This window comes from Rhyacophila brunnea, unplaced genomic scaffold, assembly GCF_057557595.1.
Source record: "Rhyacophila brunnea isolate RB1 unplaced genomic scaffold, BYU_Rbru_1.0 scaffold_20, whole genome shotgun sequence".
In the NCBI taxonomy this organism is placed as follows: Eukaryota; Metazoa; Arthropoda; class Insecta; order Trichoptera; family Rhyacophilidae; genus Rhyacophila; species Rhyacophila brunnea.
The window spans coordinates 9,933,374-9,961,053 of record NW_028232860.1 but is presented as its reverse complement, the minus strand read 5'-3'; the positions used below and the strand labels follow the sequence as shown (position 1 = coordinate 9,961,053).

The 27,680-nt window shown below is 35.2% G+C and overlaps 1 protein-coding gene across 1 annotated transcript; it reads left to right on the top strand.

The window, feature by feature from the left end:
• The first annotated feature begins 1,938 nt into the window (after positions 1 to 1,938).
• On the top strand, positions 1,939 to 27,680 carry LOC147071153 (uncharacterized). Its single transcript, XM_085948538.1, has 2 exons — positions 1,939 to 3,549; positions 27,570 to 27,680. Exons 1-2 carry the CDS (start codon positions 1,939 to 1,941, stop codon positions 27,678 to 27,680), a joined length of 1,722 nt encoding a protein of 573 aa, XP_085804664.1.

Below are 27,680 nucleotides of genomic sequence, written 5' to 3'. Positions count from 1 at the left end.
GCCTTGAAAATGATAGCTTTCGCACTCTGGAAGTTGCACGGTGACAAACGAGCGTTTTGTTTAATCTCTCTCCTGGTTATAATCACGAAACAGGATCTCGCTTTGAGGTTAAAGGGCACCTTTGTTACTTCGTTAGGACATGACAGCGATTCCAAAGCGATGCCGCGAATTAAACTTTTATATAAAGCATCTCGAGCTTCGCGCAAAAACCGCCCGAAGTGTTTAATAGAAAAAAATAATGATACCTTCAGAGTTTCAGAACAGTGTCTAATATTACTTATAGAGAATTACTTGCTTCTGAAAATTGTCAAAATTATTATTAAAATATCATATATATAAAAAGTAATGAGCCCAGACGGGCCAGAAGGTATAGTAGGTAACGAAATATAGACGCAGGTAGTTAATTACAAAATAAATTTCTATAAAAATTACTGATACAAAATAACTTCGTATTAGTAGAGCTCTAGTCAATCGAGTCTTCTTCTTTTCGTGCGTGTTCTATTGAAGGTCAGCAACCAACTTGCAGTACACCTCCCTATCTTGGGTCAGTCGTATCAGATTACCAACGCCTTGGACATTGAGCCATTCTCTCTACTATCCATTGCACCATGAGTTGGAGTAATCCTATTTTTCACTGGGGAACATTTGACCAAAAATAGCATTCCTGCGATTGATAAAAGTTCTAAGTTCTCATTTTATTATTGGCTCGTCTTAAAACCTCTTCATTGGTAATACGATCAGCCAGTGAGAGCAGATTGAGCGTCGATTGGGGGTGGCAGTTACTCGAAGGGCGGTAAATCGAGAATAATCATTTGGTATATACGAGGGTGGGTCAATAAGTCCTTAGAAAAGCCGACAGGTGGCGCGACTAGTACTGCAAGCGGTTTGTTTTCATGCAGCGGCACTACCGATTCAGTATGCTGCGAAGTTTCAATCAGATTGGTCGGGTTGTTGTGTGTTTCTCGTACATTTAAAAAAAAAATTTGTTTGTGGAAAATGGAAAAATGGAAAATGGAGAAAATTGAGTTTAGAGTTGTTATTAAACATTTTAATATAAAAGGGTTAACAGCAAAGGAAATAAAAAATGAGTTGGATTTAGTTCACGGCATATCTGCTCCTTCACTTGCAACTATTTATAACTGGTTAAATGAATTTAAACGTGGTCGTACATCAACAAAGGATGAACCACGCTCAGGAGGTCCTGTAGAGGTGACTACACCAGAAATGATCAATAAAATCCACGATATGGTGTTAAGTGACCGAAGATTAAAGTTGAGTGAGATAATTGAGGTTACAGGGATCTCAAAAGGTAGCGTCATTTCTATTTTACATGACAAATTGGGCATGAAAAATATTTCTGCAAGATGGGTGCCGCGTTTGCTCACAGTCGACAATAAACGCAGTAGGGTGGTGGCCTCTAAAGCCCTGTTGTCGCTTATACAACGCAATCCGGATGAATTTTTTCGTCGCTTTGTGACTGTGGATGAAACATGGATACACCACTATACTGCCGAGACGAAAGAACAGTCAAAGCAGTGGATTGCGAAGGCAAACCATGTCCAAAGAAGGCGAAAACCGTAAAATCAGCTGGTAAGGTTATGGCTACTGTATTTTGGGATGCACGTAAAATTATTTTCGTTGACTATTTGGAAAAAGGAAAAACAATAACAGGGGATTATTATGCATCTTTATTGGACCAGCTAAAAAACAAAATTGAAGAAAAACGGCCTCACTTAAACAAGAAAAAAATCCTCTTTCATCAGGACAATGCCCGTGTTCACACATGTTTACGATCAATGGTTAAAATTGAAGAATTGAAGTTCGAATTGGTCGACCACCCACCGTATTCGCCAGATTTAGCCCCCAGTGACTTTTTCCTTTTCCCAAACTCCCGTGAAATCACCAAAGGTTACTAATACTACACAATGCCTCGGACATATGGCAACCGCTTCTAGACGACCCGGACCGAAAAATGGACTACGAATAGGATTTTGGAACGTACTCAGCCTATACCGAGCTGGCGCAGCTCAAAACCTAGTGGAAAAACTGTCAAAATATAAGGTCCAAATTACCGCCATCCAGGAAACCCGTTGGCCGGATAGCGGAGAACTTATAGTCGGACAGCATGTTATCTACTATAGCGGAAACACAGAGGGGAAACATGTTTTCGGAACAGGTTTTGTGGTCGCTAGAGAAGTAGCAGATGCTATACTTTCTTTTGAACCCGTAAACGAGCGCATATGTGTGCTCAGAATCAAAGGAAGATGGTTTAATATATCACTTGTGAATGTACATGCCCCGACAGAGACTTCAGGAGAGGCCGAAAAGGATAATTTCTATGATCTCCTTGAAGCGACTTTTGACAGGCTACCGGGACATGATATCAAATGTGTGCTAGGAGACTTCAATGCGAAAATAGGGAAGGAAGCTGTATTCAGACCCTTTATTGGAAAAGAGAGCCTACATGATCATTCTAACGAAAATGGTAAAAAAGTGGCTCTCTTCTGCATCGCCAAAAACTTAATCGCCCGAAGTACCACTTTCCCTCGTAAAAATATACATAAAGTGACTTGGAATTCAAGGGACAGGAAGACCTTTAACCAGATTGACCATTTTCTAATTGATAGACGACACCATAAAGCTATTGAAAACATTCGAAGCTACAGAGGCGCTGACTGTGATACGGACCACAACTTATCGATAGCAACCTTTAGGGAAAAACTTAAAAAGACAGCCCACGCAAATGCGAAGACGAGAGTGAAGTACCATATAGAAAAGCTGACAACTCCAAACGGAAGAGATAGCTACAGAAAAGAGTTAAAAAACCAAATCGGAAAACTCACCGAAGGAGAAGCCTGGAGTATCGATGAGAGGTGGAAGAGACTAAAAGAAGGAATGGTAAAAGCTGCGGAAGTCTCGATAGGACTGGCACCCAAGAAAGTAAAGTGCCCTTGGTACGACGACACTTGCCGACAAATGGTGGAGGAGAGAAGAGCAGAAAGAGCGCTCTATCTGCAAAATACGCAGAGCGAAGAAGCACAGAAACGATATAGCGAGACGTGCAAAAATGTCCGAAAGCATCTGAGAAAGTGCAAACGAAGCTTCATCAAAAGTAATTTTGAGCAGATGGAAGAAGAAGCAAAACGAAATAAAACTCGATCATTCTTCTCGAAAGTGAGCTTTGAAAAAAGAGGCTTTCAACCTAGCACGCTACAAATCAAAGATCAACAGGGTCAGATAGTGGCAAACAAAGAGCAAGTGCTAAACATATGGAAGTCCCATTTTGAAAACTTACTTCAACGCTCTGTACCAGATGAACCTTTGGAATCGCCAGAAATCGCGACAGCAGAACCTCTTATACCGCCACCAAATAAGGCAGAGTTGATGGGAGCACTGAGTTATTTAAAGAATAACAAATCGGCAGGAAACGATAATATTCCATCGGAGCTTCTCAAGCATGGAGGAGAAACCTTTCTTAGTGCCATGCTTGAGCTACTGCAACAAATATGGGAGGAAGAAAAGATCCCTGAAGCATGGAAAGAATCACTGGTCTGTCCTATCTTCAAGAAAGGGGACAAACTCAACTGTGCAAACTACCGTGGCATCTCTCTTCTTCCTACTGCATACAAAGTTCTGTCGAACATTATTCTCGAAAGAATTCTACCATATGCCGAAAACATTCTTGGTGACTACCAATGCGGCTTTAGACGAAACCGCAGTACTACCGATCAAATCTTTACACTGCGCCAAATCTTTGAAAAGAAATGGGAATACGCCCAAGATGTACACTGTCTCTTTGTAGATTTTAAAACCGCATATGACTCTATTGATAGAGAAGCTCTCTGGAATATATTGAAAGAATTTGAAATACCGTCAAAACTTATAAATATAATAAAAGTATGCATGGACGGATCCAGAAGTAGAATTCATATGCAAGGTAGTATATCAGAATCTTTTAAGGTGACAGCAGGACTAAAACAAGGCGACTCCTTATCACCAATGCTGTTCAACTTAGCTTTAGAGAAAGCCGTTAGAGAAGCTCTGAAAGCAGAAGGTGGAGTTACCCTGAATGGGTCCCATAAAATATTGGGCTACGCAGATGATTTGGTGGTGCTCGGAGAATCTGAAGAAGAAGTCAGAGATATTTTCACTCCTCTGGAGGACACAGCGAAAAGGTTGAATCTACGAGTAAATGTGGGAAAGACCAAGTATTTGAAAATGACAAGAGGCATTGAACCCTCTGGAAACATTGGAATAAGAAACTCCTCGTTCGAGAGAACCTCTCTCTTCAAGTACTTGGGCTCCAACATTACCTCTAAAAATGAAATGTCCCTAGAGCTCTCTGACCGACTGAGAAGTGGAAATGCAGCGTACTTCGCGCTGAGTCGTCTGTTCAGGTCCAAAATGCTGTCCATCAAAACGAAATTCCGGGTGTATAACGTGGTCATCAAGCCAATCGTCATGTATGGATGTGAAACGTGGGGTTTAACAGAAAAACAAGAAAAGGCGCTCCAAGTGTTTGAAAACAGAATCCTCCGGAGAATACTTGGACCCGTCAATGAGAACCACCGGTGGCGCATCCGCACAAACGCTGAGCTCTTCGACCGATACCAACCTAGAATCACTAATATTCTGAGGTCAAGAAGGCTCAGATGGGCGGGCCACGTTGTACGATCTGAACGATCTAGAACTCTCTATAGGATTTACAAAGGCACACCAGCTGGCACTCGACCTCTTGGCCGCCCTCGACGGAGATGGGCGGACAACATTCAAAGGGATGCGGAAAGGCTGGGGATAGTCAACTGGGAAGAGAGAGCGCTGGACAGAGATGCCTGGAAAAACGTTGTGCAGTCGGCCATGGACCTGAACGGCCCCTAGCGCCAGTTTAATAATAATTAAAAAAAATTGAGAAACGTCTAACCAAGTGTATTGAGCTCCAAGGAAATTATGTTGAGAAATAAAAAAAAAATACAAAAATAAAACCTGTTTTAATGCTTTTTTCTAAGGAATTATTGACCCACCCTCGTATTAGGAATAGCTACCTAAACTTAGCAATAACAAATATATCTTTCCATTAAAAAAATCCGTTCACTAGTAAGTTGGAGACAAAATGTATTAATTAACATAACAGGTTTAACAGTACCTACTGTTAACAGTTACTGTAATTTTTTGTCAGGTTCGCGAAGTCTAGGTTATTGTGTTTATTTAGATATTAGTCTGTATCAAAGCAGCGCGCCGTCATTATATCGATTTAGTAATATCTAAACCTTTGTGATCTCATACTAAAAATATCATTATAAATTTTACCAAGTTTTGTGAAGAAGAAAAGCGACACGGATCTCTCTTAATTCCTCAAGACGGAGCAAACTAATGTGTCGCATATACCCAGCATCAAAAAAATCCCCACTTTTGGGTAAAACATATCATACAACGTTTTTATTAGCTCGTATTCTTGTTTGTCCAGTACAAATCTTGCAATCGATTTTTAACTAACTTCCCGACTAGCTAGACATTTGAAACTTTTAGAATATATCAGAACACGATGCCAATGCATTTTTTTAATACTTTTAGCCATCTTACAGCTTACTTACATGCTTACAGAATTGAATGCATTTTCAGTTAATTCTGTTTTGTATGGAAAATTATTTCAGAAAAATCCGTAAAAAGTTAAAGATATTATTGGTTGCTAAGGGGGTGGTCATAGCACGTAAATTATTAATATATACGTGCGTTACTATGGAAATCAAAATAAAATGTCAAAATGACATTTTAGTATTCTATATTTGTTTGTTTTTTATTTACTTCATATCAAGTACAAGTTTGAGCATATTGAGCATAATAATTAAACAGAAAATTTAAAAACGTATATAAAAAGTTTTTTTTATCTTGTAATTATTTAAATTTAATTTTGTATGTTTTAGTGGTGCTTATATATTTTATAAGTAACGTATCTATACAACACCTTGCTTAGATATTAGAGTCATGAAAGATGATAAAAAATACTGTATAATAAATGGGACGGCATTTTGTCTAAGGAAGTCACTGTGATCAGTCCAGGATATCTTCATAGTACCTACGCCAATTTAGATTCAAATCAAATCTCGAAAGCATTCTTATGATAGTTCCTTTAACGCCTAGGCTTTAAGGCTATACTTCAGTTGAGGCATGGTCTAAAAATATCGTGGCTAGGCGATGCGCGGATTGTACAAATGACGCGTGCCGAACGAAATATAATCTGTCATAAGAATCCAAAATGCGTCCATTTAATGTTATGTTTATTATTATATTACTAATAATAATAGTATATTCATTGACATGTTTTCTTTTTTTTTTAAAGTACATACGTAAAGTTTTTTAGTCATCTTTATACGATTTAAGAATATTTTCATATTCAGAACAAATCGACGTGCAGATAACTAGACTGTCGGTCTCCGATTGGCGACTAGTGAGAAATTTCGTCGCACCTACTGTTGAAAATTATTTGCCGTTTCACTGAAGTACGCTCTTAAACTCTAGCATTGTTAATCTAGACTCAAGTAAAACTCAACTTATCGTTTTTTTAGAATTGTAAAACGATCAAACCCACACCTCAGGAGTTCGCAAATGGGCACTCTATTTACTACACCACCGTGAATTGTTTTTGAATAGAGTTTATTTTTAGATTATTGTATTTAGCATGTAAAAGCTCCGCCCCTGCGAGGATCCATTGACGTATTTGACATGCAAACCAAGACCCATTAAAGTCAGGCCGTGACACGAAACTGTAAATTTTTATGGTAGTTCTAGTTATTCCTCATACTTTGAATGCATTTGTTTGATATTTAAATAAATGGTAATAATATGAAAACAATATGCAGTCAACAATCTTCATGTATTGCAAACATATTACCGCATTGGATTTAAAGTTACGCATTGACTATCACTACCATCGTATCTCGCAATTAAGTCCCGCGGCTTGACTATGGATGGCCTTGACCTATCTGCATTATTACAATTAGGGATTCCAATCCCGGGATACCGAGCTATTTTTGATACCTATGAATCCCGGGATTGGTAAGCATTCCCGAAGATTTCGGGATTGATTTTTTTATCAATTTTTATGGAAAATAAAATAAAAACGAAAATATAACAGAAAAAATGCATTTAATAACAAATAAATAAATTAGAAATAAACTGAGTTTGAATGAATTTTGATTTATACCCATATGTAAGTTGCCGATTCATTTTATTTTTTCACATAAATTAATAAAAATGAGAAAGATTGGAAAAAATCAATCTTTTAACAAAGTAATTCCACCATGATCTCATAAGTTTTACGGTAGTTTCATATTTGGCTGACTAATTAGATTTATGAAGCGGAAAGGCCATACACCACGTTTGCTTTACTATTTTAAATCTCGCTAACCCATTCATTAGGTCTTTACTATCAGAAACAGCAAACTCATATTAAATTCACATTATTATTTATATTACAATATTATTTACTCCATTAAACTTATGTATTTTCAAGATTGAACGTACACAATATTAACAATAAAAATGTCTTAAATAGTATAAATTTTACTAGATTTATTTTTGACCGATTTTATCAATGTTATTTGTAAATATTAACTATGGAAAAAATGCCAAATTGTAATCCCAAAATCCCGGGATCAGAATTTTGGCTCGGGATTGGATTCCCTAATTACAATGTACTGAGATGACGCTTCAAAGTTATTTGTAAAAATTTAAGCAAAAGTTTTTACGGTTCAAAATATTTATTTGTGTTGAGTTGGCTATTGCGATTTCGCCATAGGTTGGCTATCCTAGGATTGACCCTTTAACAAAGCGGCTAAGAAATCATCCCACGCGAAAGGGTCAAAACGAGCATTTGACACTAATTGTTATGCTTTGTGTTTGTTTAAAATACAAATTTGATAAGATATAACAAAACCAACTACCGTAGAAACGAGCTAGCCAATAGAATTAAAAAAGTTACATATATAAGCATTATCTTATTTATACAAAGAAAAACCATTGATTATTAAAAAATGAAAAAAAAAAAATATTTGCAAGTTTTGCATAGATGACATAACAAAAATAGATTTGGATTATTCCCTGACTCTTGTTATAAATAATTACAAGATAAAAAGAACTTTTTATATACAACGTTTTTAAATTTTCTGTTGAATTATATACACTTGACTTGACTAGCTTAAGCGATCAAAAAAATTTGTACTTGATAGAAATAATACTGAAATGTCATTTTGACATTTCATATTGATTTCCACAGTAACGCACGTATATATTAATAATTTAGTTGCTAGGACCCCTGACCCCTAGCAAACAATAATAGTGGATTGGATTACGGATTTCTTCCGAAATAACTTTTCATACAAAACAGAATTAAGTGAAAATGAATTCAATTCTACTTAAAGATGGCTAAAAGTATTAAAAAAATGCACTGGCATCGTGTTCTGATATATTATAAAAGTTTCAAATGTCTAGCTAGTCAGGAAGTTAGTTACAGATCGATTGCAAGATTTGTACTTGATAAACAACCACCGGACAAATAAGAATACGACATAATAAAAACGTTGTAAAATCATGATAGTGATTCCATTCGCTACTGGTAACGATTTTCAGTGGACTGTAGAAAAGGGGGTTTCAGATGCTGAGGGAGGATGGTTGCATAGGGATTCAATCCAGGTACTAACTGTTGATGTTGAGATGGCTCGAGCACTGGAGCTGGTTGCGTGTTCACGCACTCACACAATTAGTACGATCACTTTCACAGTTACACTGTACTTATGGCGGAGACGTGGGTAATGAGTTTATGAATTACGGTAATTGACGCGGCGTTGGTCGAACCGTAATTCGTAACTGAATTACTGCTTCGATGATGCTATGGTGGTCAAACTAGTACATGTCTTGATGCTCTCATGGTCTACTTACAGGTAACTAACTTTTGCAAACACGGTTGAACAGTCACTCGATAATTTATTAAAGTGCCTGGATGGCAACAATGAGTATAATAGTAGGTAGGGTGGAAATATGGGACAGGGTTTATGCTATGATAATTGGCACCAACAGTTACATTGATTTTAATTAAAAGCTGATAGTCTTTCATTGGTGGAATTTGGGGCGCCTCAAATAAAATAGTAATTAGTAATAAATCGCATGGCATACACAGATCAGTAGCTTAAACTATAGTGTTTCCCAATCGCCAAAATTAAATTGTCGCCCATTTTAAATTGCATAGTATGCCAACAGTTAAATAAATATGTATATATTATATTATTAATTGTATAATGCTACTCTAGTGTTCAGACATAAAATACAAACAGTACTTCAGTTTTAGGTATTATTAAAATGTTAAAATATTGTCCGGATTTTCGACTATATTATATTATTGTGACTTTTTCGACCATGTCAGCAATAAAAACAAAATGTAGAAACCGAATGGATGTCAATGCAGCGCTTCATGTACCCGAAACAACACAGAGGCCGTGGTTATCAACTATTAGCAAAGATGCAGCTGCAGATTTCGCACTATTATTAATAATTTACTTACAGTTTCTGATTATTTCTGTTAACGATATAATTTTCATGGCTTATTATTATATTTTTGTATTCACAATCAGACTATCAGTTATAATACAAGATTTAAAAACTAATAAACAAAATACTATATAAATAATAGTTCTTTTGTTTTGTGTTAGCGGTCCGCAAAATATTTCCCAAATTTTCACTGGTCTGTAGGTGGGAAAAGGTTTGGAAACACTGGTTTAATGAATAAAAATATTCATTAGGTGCAACGCTTGCCCGCATTGGCCGCGTGGCTTAAGTGTCGGCCTATAGCGTCGTGGGTCCCAGGTTCGAATCCTGGGTCTGGCAAGTACACGTATTGTTTTTCAATTTCTGTCAGAGTCAGAGTATGGACCTAATAGGTTGAGTTCATAGATGTATTAAAAGTAGTTGAGCTAGTGGCTGACATCCATTTCTCGTAAAAACAAAATCTGTTAATACAAATCTCTACTCTGTGGAGGCGCATAGTATGATCCTATTAGTATCTTGATGGAAGGAATGAGGAATGAATGAAGGAGATGGAGGAATTTGATGCTTTCTATAATAAAATATGTCTAAAACGATCAGGAGTGATGTTAGAATCATTATTAGTATACTTTTGATTTATTGCGAAGAAGAAAAAAAGTCGCGCCTAAAAAGAGAGCCGATACATTATTTAAACACGCGTTGCCGCCATGACAGATACGTCACTGAGAAGTCTTCTATAAATGCGACTTCAGCGACTTCCTGTTATCGACGAGATCTTGTTGGCTGACAGTAAGTACCAAAATATATACTAACCCCTAATTAAGTATAGGTACCTAGTTACTGTTATTCAAATAATTTAGCGCCCTTTTATGTTAAATATGGCCAAAAATGTCTGAAGGGGGTTCAAAGAAATGTCGGATAATCTTTGAGCGTTGTGTAAGGTTGAGCAACGAGTTATACACTCTATTACAGTCTGCTCATATAAAATATTAGCCAATTTACCGCCAGACATTTTTCTACTCTCTTTATGAATAACCCATATATCTTTTCTACACTTAAAACGTTTACTCTAGCAGCAGGGACTCTGAAAGTGTCGATCGGAACCCGAACAAAAAATAAAGATACGTTTAAATGCAGGAAGTTGATACACGCATTTTGGCGCCTTCCGGAAATGATCTAGAACGACATAGGTATTAAATATTTTTTTTTATATAAACTAGTTTTAAAACCGGTTTAAAGCGAAAGCTGACAGAAAAACAGGACGCCTCCGTCAGAGCCGGGCACATATATATTATTATGTTTTTTTTTCTAAATAACAAATAGTGAATGGAGATAACCGCTTTGACTCCAGACCATTACACCAGTCAGTTCGCAACAGAACATAGTGTCTTCGCTGGCAGGCTTTATGAATTTGGTCTTGTTACCAGTCCAAATTGTACACGTAAGGTAAAATACATGATACAAACCATATCCCTTTGAAATTTCCTAAAATATATACGGAAAGAGAAGACCTGCTCAGATCAATCCAACAAACATAAAAGCTTTCATCAGTTTTGTATTAGCTTTTCTGGTGACTTCTCCCATGGGCACTCTTAACTTAAAGTCATGTAAATTCAGTCAAAGCACGCCTGAGTAGTGACCTCAATCTTAAGTAACTACTCCTGAGACATTCCCAGTCATGAAATTTTTTATGCTTTACATCAAACGTTGGGTTTCATGTTACGTTAGATTAAGAGTGAATGTCGTGCGGGACGTTTATGTGTTTGGGTGAAGTCATTAATCTCAATGTCTAAAATATGTATACCCTGAATTACGTCGGGATCGACTAAAACATTCCAAAAACCGAATCGTCACTCGGACCCCACCTATTTCATAATACACACTAGCTGTTTGTACTATCGGTTTAAAAATAAATACCGTTCTCCGCAACCATTTTTATCATTGATTGCATACTACTCAGCCTTCTGACTAAGAAATTCTACCGAACAACGCCCTATTTCAAACATTATCAATCTTAATTACTGTTAACTTTCGTTAGTATATAGATACTTTATTTTGCGTATTGCGCTCTGTCAATAAATAGAGACACTAATTACAAGGTAGATACTGAAGATCACTTGAGGAAATCATGTTTTATTACATAAAATTGAATGGTAAAATATATATCACAACATATTTTAATTTATTTTAAATAAGACTGAATTATTAACACAAATATAAAGTTTTAACTAGTATGAACATTATTAACTTTATAATGATTAGTTTCTTTGAGATATTTAAATACTTAACTCAAATTACGTAAAAAAAAATACAAAAAAACTTTGTGTCAAAACCATTATAATAGAGTTAGTTGTACTACATAAACGCCACTTCAATTACTAAGTATATGGCAACATTACCAACTGACCGAAAGGAAATCAAATGCCAGAATATTATTTATAAATTTAATATACAGACTAATATCTCATTAGTTAACCCCATCAATTGTTTTTCTTAGAATTGACGATTTACACCTCTTGAGTGTAGTATTTTTATTGTTTATAAAGAATAATGATCTATTATTAGGTTTTGACGATTATTATAATATGCTATCGAGTGTATTGTTATTAATAAGATAAGGTTTTTACTAATTAGGTTTTTAACTGACACTTCAACTATTCATAGTTTGTTTATTGTATTTTTTGTGACCTTTGACTTGATAGGTAGGTAATGGAGTTTTTACCTACTTTATTGTATTGATTTATTATATAAGCTAGAGTAAAGAGTGTTCGTTGTCAGTGTATGTTTGCCTTTAGTGAGTGTACACGGCGCCTGAAGATGCCGAAAGGCGAAACCCGAGTAGCAAAAAACGACTTAAATGGAATAGTACAGAGCTTGAATCCATTAGAATTTAAATTCAAATTCCATCAAGTACCTTCAGTCGATAGTATTAATATTGTATATACCATCATAAATCGTCAGGTGTTCGAATTTAGAACTAAGCTCATCACAGTATAAAAAGTATTCAGTTATATGTTAAATATTAGCATGTGGTACCTTCACTTAGCGGACAACTCATAGTATCAATTTATCGCAGGCTGCATATTGGAGAACTCTGTTTTACCTTATTACGGAGAGAGGCATTTCATATTCCTTTAGACGTCTTTAAAAATCTCTAGAGATTCAATGCTTGTTTTTGCAATATACGTTTTTAATTTACTGCCATCCCAACTTTTAGTTTCGGATTTCGTTCAAACTTCCTGGTGACACTGTTTACCTACGCCATTTTAAATATTACCAAAGATGTTAAACCTTTTTTGCAGATTGGGCTTTTATACACACAAATAAAGTTTATCAAAGCTGATAATTAACCTGGCTGCGATTTATTTTACGTAATGAAAGTTAAGTGAGATGTAATTTTCCTTTGTATTTTTTTTAACTTTTAAATCAACACATTCCATGTAACAGACACAGAATGATTGCACAGGAAATGACTTGTTCTATAAGATAAAATTTAAACATTCTAAAATAATAATACCTACGCATCGGAAACCTGGGCATTAACTCTGCAAAATCAACGAACTCTGAACATCTTTGAAAGAAAAATTCTCCGCCGTATATATGGACCAATCAAGGACGACACCAATTGGAGGAGAAGATATAATGCTGAGCTCTACGGGCTGTACGAAGATTGCAGCGCAGTTCAATCGATTAAGATTAGGAAACTGCGATGGCTAGGTCATGTGCACCGTATGAATGACAATGAACCGGCAAAGAGAGTGATGACCAGCAATCCAATAGGGCGTAGAAGAAGAGGCAGGCCAAAGATTCGCTGGTTGGATGGAGCTGCCAGTGACAGCCGTATTCTGGGGATACCGAATTGGAAAGCGACCACACTGAATAGGGACAGGTGGACGCAGCTGTTGGAGGATGCCAGGACCCACACCAGGTTGTCGCGCCCCTGATAACGATGAAAATAACTATAATGCAACTAGAAATTATTACCTAATGGCGGTACAACCTGTCAACATCACTCGTCCACTTCACTCACTTCATCCACTTCATCCACTTTGCCCACTTGATCCACTTCACCCACTTAAGCCACTTGATCTATTTTACTTATCTCATCCACTTTATTCACTTCACGTACTTCACCTACTTGATCCACGTCACCCATTTGATCCACTTCACCTACTTCACCCACTTTATCCACTTCACACACCTGGTCAACTTCATCATCCATATTTTTTTTACTTGTCTATTATTCTAATCACTCGATATGCTATTACCGCATTTTGATCATATTCTATCAAACTATTATGATAGTATAATTTGTTTTCTTTTACGATCCGAATAAAATTAACGATTCCTCTGATTTTTCAAATATGTATATAACAAGGAGGAAATACATAATATGCAATTAATAGGAACTGAAATACCTAAGGGGTATTAACAAGACACACACACATATATATTATATATATAAGATAATTAGTGGTACTTACTCTAAAAATCTTTGGACCCACCTTGGAAAATGGGAACTACAGAATAAAAATAAACCACGAGTTGGAAGAGCTGATTGAACAGCAAACAATCATAAGATACTGTAAGTCCCAAATACTACGATGGGCGGGACATGTGGAGAGAATGCCTGAAGTTAGAGCGCCAAGGATCATGACGAAGTGGCTACCCCAATGGAAGAGACCTAAAGGCCGACCAAGAAGAAGATGGGCTGACGACGTAGAAGTGGACTGGCTTCATAAAGGAAGACCCGGCAACTGGAGAAGTGTGGCGAGAGACCGGAGTGAGTGTAGAGCGGTTGTGTAGGAGGCCAAATCCCACCTCGGGATGTAGCGCCGTGGAAGAAGAACTCTATTGTAGTATGTTATGGTATATTAACATTCTTTTTTAAATAAAAAATAATACGGAGCAAAGCCGTGGAGAAGGATGTCAAACGGCCAAATATTCTACGTCACAATCCTCAGCAATGAGGTTCCCACGTAGAAGAAGATCGCACTTTGTTTATAGGGAGTGTTATGTCTAATTATTACTATGTCGACGCACGAAGTGCCACGTATCTTTCGCAGAGGGTCGAGTGTGCTGTTTTAGTAAAAAGGTTGAAAACACTTTATTGTTCAATGTCTAAAAGCATACATAAAACGCTCGCGCTCTCAAATTATGTACAAAAAATATTTTAGAACGATAAGTAACCTTAAAATAATAAATAATGCCTGTGTAGATCCTTTGGGCCATTCAACTGCTTTTCAAGGCGTACGTGTTAAAAATTAAAGAGCTCAATGGCTACTACTTGAGAGGTCTATTCACTTTCGTCGGGCTACATTTTACCGGTTTTCTACAGTGGAGTATCTATAACGCAATCGACTATTACGAAATATTATACTATTATTAGTCATGCACAATAATTTATATCAAACTATTTTTATTCAATGTAAAATACACAAAGTTTAAAAATGTAGCATTAACTTGGAAAACTTCCTTTATACAAAATGATAATAATATAAATTATATTAAATTGTGGGAGTCATGGTGTTGTGGATGAAGAGGTCGTCAGAAGGAGAGATGAGAAGTCGAGATTTGGTGGTTGCTCCGATGAATGGAGGAGCGAGTTTTATTTGCAGCGTAAACAGTTGGTGGAAGAGTATGTTACAGTAGTTATGTTACAATACTTATGATACTGTTCCGAGGTCCGATCTGGGTAGAATGAGATGTCGTGCGAAGTGATTTCGAGACTGAGATACTAACAAACCGGGAACTTATATTCGAGTGGCATGTCCAATGAATTATGATCCGCTATTTATTGACGTACTCACAATCAAAATAATATCTTGAAAGAATACTTAGGAAGGATATCGCGGAAACAATCATTGCAATCAGCTATCTACTGAGCTTGTCATAATTGGACACTACGGGAAATGGGTATTTAATATCGCCGATAAATATGCTGACAAGGATTGAGTTATTTATCGCCATAAAATTAAATAGGTGTTTTTTTTAAGTCGATAACTATTTCGGTTATCCACACCATTATCAAGACTACGCTTAAGTATACAGCCCATAGGCCTTGTCCACATGGCGCGTGTCTCGCCGCGAGTGCATATGGACACCTCAATGAGGTCACTATACCTCGAATGCGCGCGATAGTCGTCACGTCGCGAGTGCATCTGGGTGGCTCAATCAGGTCACATGTACCTGAATTGCGCGCGAGTAAAAACGTGCCATGTAGACAAGGCCATAGAGAGATTATTTGGAAACAGTATTAATTTAAAACAATAGCTATCGACTTAAATAAATCCTGTAGAATTTAATATTATAATTTAAATTATCATGTTTGTAAATGTAGCATTTGTTATTAAATGTAGATAATTTATGGAACACCTATTAGAAATATTAACATTTGAAATTTTTTCTATGCCGAATAGGATTTGAACTCTCAGCCATCGCATTTTATTGTTGTCAATGTGTTTTACTAATTAAGTGACCAGTGCAATATTAATCACGCTAGAACGCGTTTCAAATTAAATATAACTAATTAATCTGCAATCTCTTATTTCTTCAATAATGAGGATTGAATATTTTATTAATCAAACTGATGATACTAATGCTCTGGGTAGTCTTCTACGCTATAAAACCCACAATAGCCGGAAGTTACCCTTTTAATTATTTATTTCTGATTTTTTTTTAATAATAATTTCATTAGACGGAAAATGGAAAATACTTATTTATTTTATTATTCATAAAAAATGTAGTATAACAGTGATTGAAAAGTACAGAGTGTGCAATAACTGTAATTATTTATAAAAAAATAATATACAATAAAAAAACACGTTATTATTAACAAAGGATATAAAACAACAATAATAATAAATTTGAGGTAAAATAACAAAGCAATATAATGTCTTGTTGTGTATAAATAATAATGCACGAAAAAGATTACTTATTTAAAATATCTACATTGGAGTTAATGCAATTATACCAAAACCTGCATTACTAAAAGCTTTAGGTTTTTAAGACATCTACGGCTCGCGTAGAAGATCTACGCTCGAGCGTAGAGACTGTAATATCACAACTTATTGTTTACTATTATGATTAGAGTAATCCGAGGTAGATCTATTGCTGGATGAGGACCTTCATCTGTTTGTTGCCTAATTCATCACTGCCACATAATTCCACCGAAATTGATGTAATCATCGAACCAGCATGTTTCATGGCAGTCCTGTCTTTGATTAGTTCCTGCATTAATCCAGCAGATATCTACTCACCGAGCGCATATAATATAATCTATATTGATGTAAACTTCACGTTGACCACACGTTACGTATAATTAAAATTTGGTTTAAAAATGTTTTCTTGATATTTGGGGGTATCTGGTAGTGAAAATTTCCATACAAAATTTCTACTAGAAAACCAAACCATACTTTCTTAACTGAAAAAGCTGAAAATAAATGAAAAAATGCATTTTAAATGTCTAGAAAGTATTATAAGTTAATAAAGAGATTACACTTTTTTTCCATTATCAATAATTCTACTCGAATCTGATATAGAATTCTTTCTTTTCTTTCGACCATATCCGATCCTAAAAGGATCATATGGGCCTCCACAGGGTGGAGGTTTGTATTAACAGATTTTGTTTTACGAAAAATGGATGTCAGCCACTTGCTCAACCTATTAGGTCCATACTCTGACTCATACACAAATTGAAAAACAATATGTGTACTTGCCAGACCCAGGATTAGAACCTGGGATCCACGACGCTATAGGCCGACGCTTAAGCCACGCGGCCACTGTGGGCGTACGGATAGAGAAATAATTATTCATCGTTAATCCATCATCGTCGTAGATAAGGATGATTTTTTTTCTTATTGTCATCAGTTTCAGCTTTAACGTCACGTAACGTAACATCATTTTGTGCATTCAGTTTACTGATTATGACTATACCTTAACATCGATAATTGAATTTTTATATAAAAATTATGTAGGTCTGTTTAGTGACATTTCCCTTTAGCTATTTTTGTTAAATGCGCAAAACGTTACCCAGTTCCATTATTTTAGTAATGACAGTTCAATGCCCGATAAATTAATAGTGAGTATCTAATTTATCAACTATGGTTTTTTACAAAGACTTAAAACATTCCAAATTTGTTTTTATACCAATTGATCCTTTACATAGTCGGTAATAAGGTTTATACATTATTGTATTAATTTATTATTTTAACGTGAATTAACTGTATATTTGTTGTCAATGTGTATTTATAATTGTTGAGTGCGTACAGTGCCTGGAGATACCGAAATGCGATACCCGGGTCGCAAAAAACAATTTGAATCTCAGAGTAATAATACAAAGAGAGTGGGTACTGTTCGGAAAAATTAAGCCGTGTTTCTTGCGTATAACGCACAGTAGAACCTCAATTTTATTATTATTAACCTTAACTATGAAGCTTTATACCATCATGTTGCTTCTCAGTACGGCTACCAAATTTAAACACAACAAAGTTGACCATATTTTCTATTAAACTAATTAAAAATAATTACCACTAACTTTATATTCAACACAACAATAATATATTTTAGCAACACGTGCTCACAGTTTTTAAATGACTGTAGTCATCCAAATCAATATTTACCGGCGACGTGTACAAACAATATTTAATTCAGCCGTAGAAATTCTACCTTACTCTAACGAGTCAAAACTAACAACCGATTAGAATTTAACGTAATGTGGTAAATCATGATTTTTGCCCCTAAACAGAATATAATATGGGGCTCCACAAGAGTTTAAGTCATAATAATAGTTTTTTTATGAGGAATGGTTATTAGTCATTCGTTCAATGGCTAAATTAAGGCTATACCTTAGTTGAGGCATGGTCTAAAAAGATCGTGGCTAGGCGATGCGCGGAATGTGGAAATGACGCGTGCCGAACGAAATATAATTTGTCATATAAATGCAACATGCGTCCATTTAATGTTCTGTTTATTGTTCTATTAGTAACAATAATAATATATTCATTGACATGTTTTCTTTTTCAAGTAAATGGGTAACGTTTTTAGTCATCTTTACACGATTTAAGAATTAATACCCCCGTCGCTATCACGAAACAAGTTGACGTATTCACACTTCGACGTTCGCTCTCCGAATGCCAGCGAGTCCAAAATTTCGTCGCGCCTATAGTTGAAAATTATTTGACGTTTCACTGAAGTATCGTCTTAATCACATATTTTTGTTTTAACAGATGCGGGAATCAAACATGTAGTTAGGGTTTCAAAAATGGGTAAATGACCCACAGTAAAGGTATATCAAAATGTTATAACATTTGTGAAAGTTATCATTCAAATCAATTGCGTTTAGTTTACCTGGTACCTTACTAGAATGCTTTTTCAGCGCGCCACTGTATAAAAGAGGCGAACACTCCAGCTGATCATTAACAATGTATGAGCCGGCCAAGTCTTCTGGCCGTCTATAGATTCCTCAGCCTGATGAAATGTTTAAATATTCAATGTCGGTCAGCACTGCCGAAGTTGCCCATCGCTTTTCACGAGCACCCTCTAAAGAATGATTTTACCGCACGTCATTGAAAATTACTCAACTGGTTTAAGAATCAATTACTTTGTGTATTTTGAAAGATATATTATTTATATTCCAAGAATTAAGATCCCATAGATAGTTCATCACTTGGCAGTATATGACCAACGGACATGGAAGCATGACATGGATATTGTTATAACTTAATTTAATTTTTTACCACGTTGAATCAGGGCTCGAAATGGACAGGAGCGCACCGGAGCGCCGTTCCTGTTCGTGAAATCGGTAAAATTATCGGTCCGTCTCGTAGAAAAAATAATTAGACCATTTGAACCAGATAGGCCAAAAATAAAAAATCTAACACACTTATTTTTATGAAATACCTATATAATTTGATAACTATGGAAATATCTTCAGAAAACTGTCGAGCGCTCCGGTTCGTAAACTTTTCCATTTTGAGGGCTGCGTTGAATACTGTAGAAGCACCGAGAGATTGCCAACGAAGAATATTAATATAATTTACCATACTGTGGTGACGATTTTGTTGATTTGTGGTATCCATTAACACTCTGTAGCACTGGGGGTTGTGTGAGTGCGAGAACACGAAGCCAGCCAAGCGCGCCCGCCTTAACATTAAAAGTGTTGGGTCACCACTGTGGTGTTCGATGTGTGGGTTATGGTGTTGAGGATGATGATGAAGAAGTCGAAGATGTATGCTGGTGCGAGTTTTATTTGCAGCGTAACGATCGGTACAATAGTATAAATACAATGACAGTACATATTATGTACTGAGATAGTTACGAGCCAGGTACTTAGATTCGAGTGACAATTTGATAAATCAGTTTTCGTAATTTATACAGTCAAAAATAATACCTAAACATTATATTCCAGTACATAATTATATTGAACGAGTCAGCAGTTTAAATACGAATAGCTGTGAATTTGATTTATTATTACAGTCATAATATAATATGATACTATGGGAAAGGATTATTTGACTAATTTTCCATTGCGATACCGTATTTCATATCGCCAATCAATCTGCTGATCCAGCTAAACAGTAAACTTGTTTACCGTTATATGAGTCGCTGAGAAATTATTATTGCGGTCAAATAATTTGATACATTAAAAATAGATATTTGATCAATAATATACTGACAGCTACAAAGGTTAGTGCCCTCTCCCCAGCATTCAAATCATCCCCTTTCTATAGTCCACTAAAAAGCGCCGCCTTAAAATGGTCCTTCGAGCCGGATATAAGAAATAATACGTATGAATCATGGTCTGTTGAGAGCTTAGAGACCAAAGCACTCACCCGCAAAGTGAAATACATGAGTTCGAGACCCACTCGGTTCAACTTATTTTCTAGATATTTTCTAATATGTAGGTATGTGTCTTAAGTTTTTAAAAATTATATTTTTTCCATACTAAAAGGAGAAGATAATATGATAATATACGAGATAATTTGTAGCTTTTTAACCTTTTCCAAGAAGAATATAGGTATTTCCGTATCCGCACAAAATTGATAGTCTACAATGGGCGCACTATATAGCAAAAATGGACAGTACCCAATTGTCGAGGGTCATCCTGGATACCAGACCGGATGATCGGAGGTCGATTGGCATGCCAAGACTTAGGTAGTTGGACGGTGTTAACAAGGGTGCTAGAGCGGCTGGGGTAGATACCTGAAGGACACAAGCCCAGGATAGGTAACTATGGAGGAAGTTAGTGGAGAATTTGCTTTGGATTGTTAACCCACTGAGATGATTGTGTAATTGTTTATGACTGCACGAATGATATCGTCACCTCAATACTACAAATAGATAACCCTGATTTGGTCATTGTTGGGAAAATGAAATTTAAGCTTTTCTTGATTAACATAAATCTAGGCTATAATTATAATTTAAAATAAAAATGGAAAATCACGCTTGTCTAATTGGGAAAAATTAAATAAGGGTCAATTGTATGAAAAATATTGTAGATATATTATTTTATTTATTTAATGCATTTAAGGTTTTAAAGTTATCTAATATTTTCAAACACAAAATTAATACAGTTCCCATTAACTTCTGACTTCTACCATTTTGTAGAGAAGGACATGCAATATCTATCTCAAAAACAGTGAAAATCAAGTTATCTAGTATTGAGGTGACGATATATAATAATGTTCTTGTACATAAAACTTATTTTTTAATATACAACAAAAGAATTTTCTATAACTTTTTCACTTGTGTGCTTCATCCTTGAAAATAGTTGTTCACAAATGTTCGTGCTACCAAATATGTCATCAATACGCTGCAGGCCAGACACGATTGCATTAATGTTAAATAATTTATATCTACAATCAAATGAAAAAAAGTTACACTTTCTGCAATGAGAGATATGATTTACTCCAACTGACAACGCAGGGAAAGACAAACGGCGGAAAACGTCTCCGTCAGTGACTCCAAGGCATTGCAGATATAAAAAAACAGGTCCTTGGCAATATCATGTACTGCAATTTCGAATCGTAGTAGATTTTTGGTTTTCCATCGTGTGTTTTACTCGACGTTTAGGGCTCGTTGCAGAGGCCATTATCAAGAGATGATATGTTTTATGATGAAAATGTAGTGTAGGTATGTGAATGTGAACGTTGCTCTAAGAATGTCAAAAGGAATCCGATTAGCTAAGAGCAAACGTTGCTCAGAGTAATCTGTCAATCGTTACGACGAGGGATACCGGCTCGAATATTGGATTTTGCTGATAGTGCTGGAAACCATGACGTTTTTAACCATAATCCATCATTCCTATTAATATTTTCAGGGTTTCTACGGATTTCAATGGCCTCCTTTACCAATCGTACGAAATATCCTTTATTCCTAATATCTTGGTTTCAAAGTCAAATTTGTGTCCTGTATCCATCGAGTACTTGGCAATTGCCGACATCGTTTAATGTTTAAGCCGGTATGCGCTCTCGTGTTCACTCACACGCTTCTTTACTGTTCTAGAAGTTTGGCCTATATATTTTTTTGGGTATCCGTGACAGCTTAACTGGTATACACCGGTATGTCCAAAGGTTGCGAGTCCTTTACTGGTCTTAACATATTTCGGACCTTTGTCGATGTTGAGAATATTCTTTCGATTTCATGTTACGAGCCCGAAACGTCGAGTAAAGAAGGAAGAAGGACACACGGTGGAAACCCATAAATCTACTACGATAAAAAAATAACCGTGAAAGCCTCAAACATTATGCAATTTGGAAGTTCAGCTTTGATGGAAAACAGCAGCATGAAAAGAATAATGCATACACCACGTAGTTACCTGTTAAACAAATTTTGGCATGAGCTTACAAAACGACCAATTTAATGTTCATTACTGTTTCTTTTAAAAGCCATAAAGCGTATTCTAAAAAGTTAAACTATTAAAAAAAGATAAAGAACTTTTTAAAGAACTATCGTAAAGTCTTTTGTGTTAAGTATTTCGAAACTGTCTTTAAAAAAGATAATGTTTTAGTATTTTATAAAACACTTTGACTGCAAAATTTACCTTACAATGGAAAAAGATTATAAGTAGTACCTAGACTTATACTAAAAAATCGAGTGAATAGATTATATTTTATTCTCTTTCTTAAAAAAGGGAAAAGTTATGTTTACATACAGTGTAGAACTCGTAGTTCAGTTCGTAAGGCGCTGTTTTTTCATCTGGGGGCTCTGGGTTCGATTCCAGTGAGGTTACAAAAATATATCGCAAAGTCTGGGTGTTTGTGATTGATTCACATCAATTACTGTCAATGTTTTTATGGTCTCTTGAGGCCAATCAGAATCCAAGGTAGCATCCTTAACTAACAATTCGTATGTAGAGTTACTAATCAATATAATTTAAGTGTCCGTCTGTGATTCCGAAATATTTGCATTTTGATAATTGTTTTGACTATTTCCATGTAGGAAGAAGTCATGAAGTATTTCCATTTAGCACAAAATATTTTAATGTTTCTGTTTTTTTTTTCTTCCGTTATAACTAAATGAACCAAAATATATTAATCTTGACGTTATTAGTAACAATTAAGTAAAGTTTCATATCGATATCTCAAAACGTTCCAAAGTTACAAGATAACGCATTTGCAACAATTCGAACGCCCCGAGCTAATGAGTCAAAGCATGTATGGTACACTTTTCCGTCGGCCGCTACATTCTCAAGCCGCCGATACACATGTTTTTAGGACCGCAGCCATTTTTATGTACTAATTTATATCGTGAAATTATGCGTTGACTCATTAGCTCTGAGTAGGTAAAATGATAAGATAGCGGTGGGGTTGTTAGGTGAAATGCGGGTAGTAATGTGCGTGCCAATATCCAACAGCTGTCGATTGCGTGGGTCTATGACGAGTTAATAATTGAAGTGAATTGTGAGCAGGTAAAGTTGTTTTATAGTAGCGATGGGGTGGTGAGGTGAGGTGTGGGTAGAGGGCGCATGCCTGAATCCAACCATTTTCGGTGCGTATATATACGTGGATAAACTTTATTACTTTAAAATCGAATCAGTCTATTTCTTAAACGATCTTTTGTTATATTATGTAAATAAATCTAATATATAAAAATCAATATTTGTTTGTTTGTTTGTTCGTATTTTATGCGCTGCCATACCGTTCATCCGATTGCGATAAAATTTTGTCAACTTACTGCTTGCACTTGCGCGAAGGTTATAGGCTATATTATCTTATATGTAAAAATGAATGTCTGTCTGTCTGTTCCGTATGCAGTCCTGTACCATTCATCCGATTACGATGAAACTTTAGTGAGTTGTTGTGTGCACACCCGCGAAGATTTCTGAATGAGAAAAATCATGTTCTTCTTCTTCTTCTTCATTCTATATTATTTTATTCGTATGGTTCCTAAACCATTCATCCGATTGCGACGAAAATTTCGTCAGTTGTTGTGCGCATACCCGCAAAGGTTTCTAAATTAGTACAACCATAGTCTTCTTCTTCTATTCGTATGCGTTCCTATTCGTATAACGTTTGCATATTTTGGATTAGATTTTAATTTAGTGTTCTTTTGTTTGACCTTTACTCCTATTAGAATTACCTTCATATTGCCATATTGTATTACACAGATATTATAATATTAAAAAGATAATTACTTATTATTATTTTTTAAATATCTAAGATAAATGTATCCACAAAGCGACTTTGTCCGAAACCGGGTACTTCAGCTTGTATAGAATATAAATGAATGCCCAAAATTCAAATACTACAATATTATGTAAAGAAGTGGCATAGCTTTTTAATAGATTGATTGTACAGACATACATGAAACCAATGCTTGAATGTCATATAGCCAAACTAATATTATAATGCAAATGTGTTTGATCATAATTTGAATTGTAAAAGATTAACCATAATTATATCGTTTAGTATCGGTAAAAATGAAAGAAAAAACTCAATACAACAGACACGTAGATACTTAAAGAGGTATTTGTAAGGAAAATCGGATGTTTACACAACTTGTTTACCTGTTTTAGTGGGTGGTTTTTAATAGGGCTGTCACATGTCACACTCAAAAAATATAAATATTTAAATGTTTTGTTGATAAATTAATTATTCAGAGTGATTTATTTTTGTAAGTATGAATATTCTAGTAATATAAATCTACAATTGAAGCCTCTCCCTCCGTTAACACAAATGTGGGGCACTTTGTCGTTACTCTTCATCGTGTTGCTGGATTTCAAAATCAGCCAAGTCCACCTTTAGGTATTTTTGACTTATTTGTGAATTGTTGAAGAACTACTGCTCTCTAACATTTCTACATTATCGAAATGTGGAACTTATTAATTTTAAATATTCTATAATTGAAATAATATAAACTTTCACCCTTGTGACTTTAGAAAACAAAAAGCTGTTTTTCTCCTATTCATCCATTATGGACTTGGCTGATTTTGAAATCTAGCGACACTTATTCGTGACAAGTGACTAGTCCATATCAGTTGATGGGTTTTGGTAGATTTGGCAATGTTAACGATGGAAGAAAATAGGTAAGCAAATTAGAGATAAAAATACAATAGCATCGTGGATAATTATATGGTAGAGAAAGTATCAATTCGTATCTATCATATATCTGAAAATAATGATTTCGATATTATCAGAAATTTAATACCAAGCAATGTCAAATGGTATTATTGAATCTAATCAGAGTATAATTGTCTATAAATGAGTTGTCAACTCACAAAATCTGCTCTGGCTACTTTTTCTAATAAAAAAACACAAACAATAAATTTTTTTAAAAATCACACGAGTCATTCAATTTATAAAAATGGGGTTTTAAAATAACCAAAGCGGGTTTTGCGATTCGACTATTCAAATAAGTGTCGCATCCAAAATCAACAACAGATGTATTAAATTTGTAAAATGGGAAAAAATGACTTCACGGTCAAATGCTCAACGAAAAACCCGTCATTTGGTTTCAATGTTATACTGCCATCTTTCACTGGTGCCAAAGTTCAGGAAAACCAATGACATTAATATGGACGAAGCATCTGGAAAAAATGACACTTTTTTTGTCGGGTCTGCCGAATGGCATAATCTGTTCTAACGCCATTAAAATATAGGTGATATTGCTATAAAATCCCAATGCTTTTTTTTGGGCTGCAGAGTGGTTTGGTTCGAACGAGTTCGCTCAAATGAACATTGACACTAGAAATACTAACGCCATTACAATAAAGGTGATATTGCTATAAATGAGGCAAACTGCATACGTAACTAACTATAATTTTTATGAAACGCAAAAGATCATTCTGAAGGTGGGTTTGCATCTTGTAATCTGTCAACTTCAAAATCGGAGTCAAATACACAATAAATTTATCAAAATAACCATATCCTAATTTAATACTGCCGCAGGATTAGAACCTGTGACTCACAGTTTAAGAAACGAGCATACAAGAAGTTGTGTCGATGCCGATAGTGAAAGATGAACATCTCTTAAATTACAATTTAAATTAAAAAAAAAACAAAGAAGTCAGTTGATTGATGAATAAATAAAATGTTATTTTTTTGTGGTAACCCTTGATTCAAAACTAGGGCGGGCATCAGAGGCGCTGGGCGAAGGTGCTTAAGGGGGGACATGCTCGTCAAAGGTCAAAATTGAGTTTTTATTGTATTTTCAAACCATGATCCTGGACACTCCTTAAACGTTGTAGATAATCTATTTATACAATTTTGAAGCCTTATTATCCTTTATAGTTATTTTAAACATTTGATGACTGCATAAAGTATTTTTGTTACATAAAATAGTATTCTTTTAAACCTCTCGCTCTAATGTTTTAGAATATAGTCATATTTCGGTACATAACTGTGCAGTGGTGTTAAGATTGTTTACATTTATTAATTTTTAAACGCATTTATAAAACCATTAGCATAATTTATTACGAGACAATTTTTGTAAAATATTCACGATAAAAAATTATATTGATAATCTCTGTGATCCCAAATTTGACAAGAATTAGGCATTTTATTATTCAAAAAATCGGCAAGATTAACACATTTGAAGATAATTCTAAAGATATTTATTATAAGCTATGTTTTTGACCATTCAAGTGTGATAAACATCTTATGAATAATGATTGCTTTATAATAATTATTGACCTAAGAATAAGGTAGTGTTTTTTTGAAATACGACATTTCTTTTGTCATTCCCTAGTAGTTAAGCTACAACATACGGCCGTAGCCATAAATTGACAAATTATAATTGAAGTAGGGAGTAAAATGATATTGACGCGCGTGTTTGAACATGTACCGTTTAAAAAAAAATAAAAAAAAATTCGGTTAGGTACATGTTCAAACACGCGCGATAACATAATTTTACTCCCAACTTTAATTATAGTTTGTCAATTTATGGCTACGGCCGTATGTTGTAGCTTAACCACTGGGGAATGACAAAAGAAATGGCGTATTTAAAAAAAACACTACCTTATTCTTAGGTCAATAATTATTATAAAGCAATTATTATTCATAAGATGTTTATCACACTTGAATGGTTAAAGACATAGCTTATAATAAGTATCTTTAGAATCATCTTCAAATGTGTTAATCTTGCCGATTTTTTGAATAATAAAATGCCTAATTTTTGTCAAATTTGGGATCACAGAGATTATCAATATAATTTTTTATCGTGAATATTTTACAAAAATTATCTCGTAATAAATTATACTAATGGTTTTATAAATGCGTTTAAAAATTAATAAATGTAAAAAATCTTAACACCACTGCACAGTTATGTACCGAAATATGACTATATTCTAAAACATTAGAGCGAGAGGTTTAAAAGAATACTATTTTATGTAACAAAAATACTTTATGCAGTCATCAAATGTTTAAAATAACTATAAAGGATAATAAGGCTTCAAAATTGTATAAATAGATTATCTACAACGTTTAAGGAGTGTCCAGGATCATGGTTTGAAAATACAATAAAAACTCAATTTTGGCCTTCGACGAGCATGTCCCCCCTTAAGTGCGTAATTACGGCGGCCCTGTTTTGTTATTCAGGGTGTGATCTGTCGACAGATGGGCGGAAACAAGGCCAGCCCTAGAAATCGCCTAAACTTTGTCAGGGCCGGACTCGATCGCGGGGAAAGATCGATTAAGCCTACGTATTAA